The sequence below is a fragment of the Salvelinus sp. IW2-2015 genome, linkage group LG22 (genome assembly GCF_002910315.2).
Source record: "Salvelinus sp. IW2-2015 linkage group LG22, ASM291031v2, whole genome shotgun sequence".
Lineage (NCBI taxonomy): Eukaryota > Metazoa > Chordata > Actinopteri > Salmoniformes > Salmonidae > Salvelinus > Salvelinus sp. IW2-2015.
Genome location: NC_036862.1, coordinates 18,828,050 through 18,836,696, shown reverse-complemented (window position 1 = coordinate 18,836,696; position 8,647 = coordinate 18,828,050). Strand labels below are relative to the sequence as shown.

General features: G+C 39.3%; 2 protein-coding genes across 2 annotated transcripts; both read left to right on the top strand.

The window, feature by feature from the left end:
- Positions 1–3,583: 3,583 nt before the first annotated feature.
- On the top strand, positions 3,584–4,260 carry LOC111949797 (olfactory receptor 2J2-like). The gene is made up of 2 exons (XM_023967142.1): positions 3,584–4,139; positions 4,232–4,260. The coding sequence occupies exons 1-2, from the start codon at positions 3,584–3,586 to the stop codon at positions 4,258–4,260; spliced, it is 585 nt and encodes a 194-aa protein (XP_023822910.1).
- A 1,029-nt stretch (positions 4,261–5,289) lies between these two features.
- Positions 5,290–5,966, top strand: LOC111949796 (olfactory receptor 2J2-like). Its single transcript, XM_024134517.1, has 2 exons — positions 5,290–5,845; positions 5,938–5,966. The coding sequence occupies exons 1-2, from the start codon at positions 5,290–5,292 to the stop codon at positions 5,964–5,966; spliced, it is 585 nt and encodes a 194-aa protein (XP_023990285.1).
- The last annotated feature ends 2,681 nt before the right edge of the window (positions 5,967–8,647 follow it).

The window sequence follows — 8,647 nt, the reverse complement described above, 5'->3', positions numbered from 1 at the left end:
AGGCCGAACGTCGATGAGAATGGGGTGTGCTACAGTTTCGTTTTTCCTGTAGTCACAATCCCTATTTGTTTTGATCACGTAGTGAGGAGAAGGTTAGGTTCCTAGCACCACACTGCATGGCTCTGACCTCCTCCCTATAGGCTGTCTCGTGTTGTCTGTGATCAGGCTAACCACTTTGTGCTCTGCAAATTTATGATGGTTGAGTCGTGGCTGCCGTGCATAATGAGTGCAGGGAGTACAGGAGGGGGCTGATCACGCCCCTGAGGGCCTCCTGTTGAGGAATCAGCGTGCGGATGTATTTTACTGATCCCCTTACCACCTGGGGGCGCACGTCAGGAAGTCGCAGGATCCAGTTGCAAGGAGGGTTAGTCCCAGGGTCCTGAGCTTATTGATGGCTTTGAGGGCACTATGGTGTGAACGCTTAGCTAGTCGAATGAATAGCATTCTCACATAGGTGTCTCCTTTACCAGGTGGAGAAAGGGCAAGTGTGGAGTGCAATAGAGATTGCACATCTGTGGATCTGTTGGCGGCGGTATGCAAATTGGATGGTTCTAGGTTCTGGGATGATGGTTTGATGTGAGCCACTGACCAGCCTTATCAAAGCACTTCATGGCTCAGGATTGAGTGCTACAGGTCAGTAGTCATTTAGCACTTACCTTAGTGTTCTTTGGGCACAGCACTATGGTGGTCTGCTTAAAACATGTTGGTATTACAGACTCGATAGGGAGAGGTTTGAAAATGTCACGTGAAGCACTTGCTATTTGGCAGGCCATTGGCTCGCATACACATACTGGTAATCGTCTGGACCTGCGGCTTGTAAATTTGACCGTGTCTAAAGGTCTACTTCAACATCGGCTGCAAAGACGTGATGACATGGTTTCCGGTGCTCTCATGCATGGTTCAGTCTTATTTGCCTCGAAGCGAGCACCAGAAGTAGTTTAGTCATCTGGTAGACTCGTGTCACTGGGCTGCTCTCGGTTGTGCTTCCCTTTTAGTCTGTAATGATATGCATAGCCTGCACATAGAACGAGCGTCAGCCGTTGGGTAGTATGACTCGATCTTAGTCCCTGCATTGAGGTTTGCTGTTGAGTTCTCGAGGCATACAGGTTATTTCTTATAAGCTTCGGGTTAGGTCCTCTCCTTGACAGTGGCAGCCTCTAGCCTTTAGCTCAGTGCGGATGCGTGCCTGTAATCCATGGCTCTGTGGGGACAATGTTTAAAAAAAGAAAAAAACGTATTTCACCTATATTAATATTTATTATCTACCTTCAATGTCATCGATCACTTTGATGAAGCAAACAGATGAGGTTGGTACTCCTCAATTGCCATTGAGGAGTCCCGGAACATATTCCAGTCTGTGCTAGCAAAACAGTCCTGTAGCTTAGCATCTGCTTCATCTGACCACTTTTTTATTGATCTAGTCACTGGTGCTAGCAGGAATCAGGAGAATGGAATTATGGTCAGATTTGCCAAATGGGGGGGCGAGGGAGAGCTTTGTATGCATCTCTGTGGATGGAGTATAGGTGGTCCAGAGTTATTTTCCCTCTGGATACACATTTAACATGCTGATAGAAATTTGGTAAAACTGATTTAAGTTTCCATGCATTAAAGTCCCAGGCTACTAGGAGCGCCTTCTCTGGGTGAGCGTTTTCTTGTTTGCTTATGGTGGAATACAGCTCATTCAATGCTATCTTAGTGCCAGTCTCTGACTGTGGTGGTATGTAAAACAGCTACAAAGAATACAGATGAAAACTCTCTCGGTGGATAGTGTGGTCTGTAGCTTATCATGAGACACTCTACCTCAGGCGAGCAATAGCTCGAGACTTCCTTAGATATCATGCACCAGCTGTTGTTTACAAAAATACATAGACCGCCGCCCCCTGTCTTATCAGACGTCGCTGTTCTATCCTGCCGGGACATCGTATAACCAGCCAGCTCTATGTTGATGTTGTTGTTGTTCAGCCACGACTCCGTGAAGCATAAGATGTTACAGTTTTTTATGTCCCGTTGGCAGTTTAATCTTCCGCGTAACTCGTCAATTTTATTGTCCAAAGATTGCACATTTGCTAGCAGAATTGAGGGAAGTGGGGGATTATTTGATAGCCTTCGACTTCTCAGAAGGCAGCCCGCTCTCTGGGCCTCTCTTTCTCCGCCTCCTCTTCACACAGATCATGGGGCTCGGGCCTGTTCCCGAGGGAGCCATATATCCTCCGCCTCGGGCTCGTCAGAGTCGTGAAAGATTAAAAAGGATTCTGCTAGTCCGTGGTGAGTAATCGCAGTCCTGATGTCTAGAAGTTATTTTTGGTCATAAGAGACGGTAGCGGCAACCTTATGTACAAAATTAGTAAAAAAATAAGTTACAAACAATGCAGCTAAACCAACAAAAAACACAATCGGTTGGGGGCACGTAAAACATCTGCCTTCTGCTCCAGCGCCATCTTACCTAACGTTAAACTAATGTTATACTGAGACCAAATGCCCTCTTATGGTCCCGAGGTTAACGTCATGTTTTAATGTTCCTACAATGTTCTCAGAACATCAGTGGGATAATGTCTCACTGAAACCCTTAAAGCAGCATTTMCCAAACTTTAAACTGGGGACACCATGGGGTGCACGTTTTGTTTTTTGCCCTAGCTGTCAGGTTTTGGCCAGGACTGTTTGGTTTTGTTCACTAGATGTCCCCCTTGCACCTTTTTTGTACCTTTTGTTTTTCTTGCCCTAATTATTGTTTGCACCTGTAAGTCATTCCCTTGTTAGTATTTAAACCCTGTGTGTTCCTTAGTTCCTTGCTCAGTGTTTGTATGTTAGCACCCAGCCCCAGCCTTTGTGAACATTTTTCTCTTGTTGGATTTTCCAGAGGTTCTCTGGTTTTGTTCTCGTGTATTTTTGGATTGGTCTTTTGAGGTTTGTTTTTTCCCTTGCTGTTTTTACCACTTTGTGGATTTTCTTTTGTATTTTGGAAGATATCTATTTTTTTATTAAACCACCATCTCTAGTACTGCTGTGTCTGCCTCATCTTCTGGGTTCTGCCAATTATTAGTGACTGTTTCTCGCACCGGGTCCTGACACTAGCACTACACAGCTGATTCAAATAATCAAATAATCATCGAGCTTTGATTATTTGAATCAGCTATGTAGTGCTAGGACAAAAAAAATGCTTGTGCACCTCTTGGTGTCCCCAGTACAGAGTTTGGTAAAAGCTGCCTGAAATGGACCTAATGGGAACATTGCCTAATGTCCTCAGGACATCCCCTGTTTGCTGGGTTAATACATAAATAGAATGAATCAAATGAGTTGCTTGTCATGAACTCAATATAGTTCCATCTCTATGGAGTGGTTACATGTTGACACTGAAACTACAATCCCATGTGATCATACACTATGATATATTTAGAGGTTACCAGGACAAGTTATTGGAGCAGTATCCCTCTCTCAAGCAAGAAGACATTTCATGGACACAGCTTTCTGAGCCTACAGAGAATCAAATCATTCACTCTTGAATTCATTCACATCCATACACACTCAAGCCTTGCAAGGACTAAGAATTGTTGCATTGACCAGAGGAAGAAAATTAACAAAAGCTATGGAGAACTCAACCCAAGTCAAGCTCTTTTATCTCTTTGGCTTACAAGAGACATTTAACAACAAATCAGTATATTTTATCTTGTCTCTTATCACATACCTTCTCATCATCACTGTGAATCTGACTCTGATCATAACAATCATTCAGGGGAAAGGCCTCCATGAGCCCATGTATATCTTTCTGTGTAGTCTATGTGTCAATGGATTGTATGGAACTGCTGGTTTCTATCCCAAGTTGTTACTGGACCTTCAGTCAGATGTTCAGGTGATATCTTATGGTGGATGTCTGACTCAAGCCTATGTAATATACACATCTGTCCTGTGTGAAATTTCTACTCTWACAGTGATGTCTTACGACAGGTATGTGGCAATATGCAGACCACTACTATACCATACCATTGTGACATCTTTAACTGTTAGAAAGTTACTCTTATTTTCTTGGTGTTATCCTTTATTTATAGCACTCATAGCACTTAGTTTAACCGTCAGAATTCCTTTGTGTGGATCTCGTATTGATAAGATCTTCTGTGACAATCCATCCATACTGAAACATGCATGTTTACCCATTACCATCAATCAGATTTTACACAAATGTATGATATTGGTTCATGTTTTACAGATACTTTTCATTGTATTTTCTTACTGTCAGATTGTAAGGACTTGTGTAAAGTCGTCTAAGGGAAGGATTAAGTTCACACAGACATGTGTGCCACATTTAATAACAATATTTATATTAATCACAGTGACCATGTTTGACAATTTGCAAGGGTGGACTAATGTAAATATGACACTAAATATGCGTAATGCAATGGGCGTACAATTCCTTGTTATACCACCTGTCTTTAACCCTGTCATATATGGACTTAACCTCAAGCAGATTCGAAGAGCAGTTTTTAGAAAGTGTAATGCACATAAAATCATTGATATGAAACGTTAGTTACATGATCTTACACAACAGGGAGACTTCCTGATCTCAGAAGCAAGGATAAATGGTGCCTTGGTCGACCAAGAGTAGTCTTTTCTTTCGACCAATCAATTAGTCCAAAATTTTAAACATGTATTTCTCCATATATACACACATCCTATGTGGCTATTTATCTTACCATTTCTACCAACCTGCGTGCCAGTTATGATTTTCATCGGCACATATTCGTGGAACAGTTTTTTAAAATGTANGCACCGGGTCCTGACACTAGCACTACACAGCTGATTCAAATAATCAAATAATCATCGAGCTTTGATTATTTGAATCAGCTATGTAGTGCTAGGACAAAAAAAATGCTTGTGCACCTCTTGGTGTCCCCAGTACAGAGTTTGGTAAAAGCTGCCTGAAATGGACCTAATGGGAACATTGCCTAATGTCCTCAGGACATCCCCTGTTTGCTGGGTTAATACATAAATAGAATGAATCAAATGAGTTGCTTGTCATGAACTCAATATAGTTCCATCTCTATGGAGTGGTTACATGTTGACACTGAAACTACAATCCCATGTGATCATACACTATGATATATTTAGAGGTTACCAGGACAAGTTATTGGAGCAGTATCCCTCTCTCAAGCAAGAAGACATTTCATGGACACAGCTTTCTGAGCCTACAGAGAATCAAATCATTCACTCTTGAATTCATTCACATCCATACACACTCAAGCCTTGCAAGGACTAAGAATTGTTGCATTGACCAGAGGAAGAAAATTAACAAAAGCTATGGAGAACTCAACCCAAGTCAAGCTCTTTTATCTCTTTGGCTTACAAGAGACATTTAACAACAAATCAGTATATTTTATCTTGTCTCTTATCACATACCTTCTCATCATCACTGTGAATCTGACTCTGATCATAACAATCATTCAGGGGAAAGGCCTCCATGAGCCCATGTATATCTTTCTGTGTAGTCTATGTGTCAATGGATTGTATGGAACTGCTGGTTTCTATCCCAAGTTGTTACTGGACCTTCAGTCAGATGTTCAGGTGATATCTTATGGTGGATGTCTGACTCAAGCCTATGTAATATACACATCTGTCCTGTGTGAAATTTCTACTCTWACAGTGATGTCTTACGACAGGTATGTGGCAATATGCAGACCACTACTATACCATACCATTGTGACATCTTTAACTGTTAGAAAGTTACTCTTATTTTCTTGGTGTTATCCTTTATTTATAGCACTCATAGCACTTAGTTTAACCGTCAGAATTCCTTTGTGTGGATCTCGTATTGATAAGATCTTCTGTGACAATCCATCCATACTGAAACATGCATGTTTACCCATTACCATCAATCAGATTTTACACAAATGTATGATATTGGTTCATGTTTTACAGATACTTTTCATTGTATTTTCTTACTGTCAGATTGTAAGGACTTGTGTAAAGTCGTCTAAGGGAAGGATTAAGTTCACACAGACATGTGTGCCACATTTAATAACAATATTTATATTAATCACAGTGACCATGTTTGACAATTTGCAAGGGTGGACTAATGTAAATATGACACTAAATATGCGTAATGCAATGGGCGTACAATTCCTTGTTATACCACCTGTCTTTAACCCTGTCATATATGGACTTAACCTCAAGCAGATTCGAAGAGCAGTTTTTAGAAAGTGTAATGCACATAAAATCATTGATATGAAACGTTAGTTACATGATCTTACACAACAGGGAGACTTCCTGATCTCAGAAGCAAGGATAAATGGTGCCTTGGTCGACCAAGAGTAGTCTTTTCTTTCGACCAATCAATTAGTCCAAAATTTTAAACATGTATTTCTCCATATATACACACATCCTATGTGGCTATTTATCTTACCATTTCTACCAACCTGCGTGCCAGTTATGATTTTCATCGGCACATATTCGTGGAACAGTTTTTTAAAATGTATAATAGTCTTTGTATCTCAAAATCATTGTTTGTGKTTAATCTACATTCTACAATCATGGATATGAAATGATAATTACATGATCTTACACAACAGGGAGACTTCCTCATATCAGATATCAACAAAAATAACGGTAAAATCTGCCAAAACACAAGCAGCACAACTTTGGTTTTAGAAGTGTGYGTGTGGGGGTGGGACATAACCTTGCAAGGGGTATGGGGGTCCTCCCTACATTTTCTGTGGCATCTAATGCTAATTTCCTGCATTTCTACTAGTGCWGTACACAACAACAAAAACATCTTGGTCAACCAAGAGTAGTCTTTTCTTTCGACCAATCAATTTCATAGGCACATATTCGTGGAACAGTTTAATTTAATTTATAATAGTCTTTGTATCTCAAAATCATTGTCTGTGGTTAATCTAAATTCTACAAAATGAATCTAAATGAAAATTATACAAATCTGAAAGGAACTTTTAGTGCCACTGCCAACTATGTAAAAAAAGCCTACATAAAGCCAACACATAAAAACTATGCATCCTGTAGGCAGGAAATATACTGATACAAATAMAAATCCTATAAATTACATTGGCTATGCATGGCTTGTCTGCAACAAACTCGAAACACTGTATCAACTATCAACTGGGTCAGTTATTTTATGACGTTTCCACTGGATCAGAGCATTACATTTTTCCCTTTCATGCCGAGTGGTTATCAAAGGGGAGAWATTGAAATATTGTTCAAATACTTTGTGGAACTATTGTCTTTCTTAACGGATTCTAATAACAGACTTTGTTTACTTGCTGTTTGAGGTGTAGAAMAATTCTTTTGAGAAGCWCCACAGCTCATTAGTGGTGGTGAGATAAGACATTCAGAAATAGTATGGATATACTTTATATAATGGGCACATTTATAGGCCTACATTTGCACGCAGGCCAGGTAGACTAGTCATACTTCTATATGCATAATCAGGTGCGAGTCCTTACTTAATAAACACATTGATAGGAGAGTTTCAAACAAAAAACTATGAACAAAATGATAAAACTCATAAATGGAATTAAATAAACAAAAACTTGTTTCTCACAATATAGCATAGGTTGTGAGTTCTGCAAAACAAATATCCACTCCGACATTGAGACGGTAAATTGCCGTAACCAAATAAACATTGCCAGATTTTGAGAACTTATGTGAATTAACAGTACATTAGTGCCATACTGGTGATATTATGTAATGGGGAATTGATATTATTTGTGACTACGAAAAAAAAAATGTTTCATTACAGACCCATTTGTCATAAGTATTCCATTTAAGTACCCAGACTTATCAAAGTTCACAGTAACCCTTAATATAGTAATAATCAAATCCTAGTGATACATTTTTTGACATTTCTGCCATCCATTGTGAATTGTGAGATGACCAACCTTCCAAAATGAAATGCATTTCTTATCTGCTATACATGCTATGTACACAGTTTCTCCTTTTAAAATCTGAGATGACTTGAGACAAAGACATAGTCTTTGCCAGAATGTAGCCAGCTCAGATGAGGCATGACAAAGAATTGCCTTGAAGTACATTTATACATTATATTATCCAAGAATAGAATCAATGGTTCAGTAATTGAAAGGACCATTATTCCCAGATCTCAGACTGTATCCTACCCATCAACTCAAGATGGAACTTTGTATCCATTCACTGATTGTTATAAAAAACTGCAAAATTTACCTGAGCTCTATAGACTGGTCTTCCCTTGCTGTCTGATCCTGCTAAGACATGATGAGAATAGTGTTGTGTACTGACTGTGCACCATGACAGTGAAGCCTGAAGAGCTGTTTATACCATGTTAGTGTGAAAAGTAGGTCATTATATAGGGAAACTGACAGATCAATAACGTTACATTGCTATACTAACTCTAATAAAAACAACCACTTCGGAAGAAAATTCATAATTTCATTCATGCAATAATAATAATATGCATGTGAAAGTATGGTTGAATATAGGCTACACATTTAGAGTGATATAACACGCATAAACAAGATACAAGAAATACCGAASAGAAATATCACATTCTGAATTTCTGAAAGTCGAAATTACGTTTTTTTTTTAACAGTTTTATGATGGTATGAATGATTGTTTTAGAAATGACACAAAGTAGGCTATGTATAGCTTCAGGCAGTAAATCAAATGATTT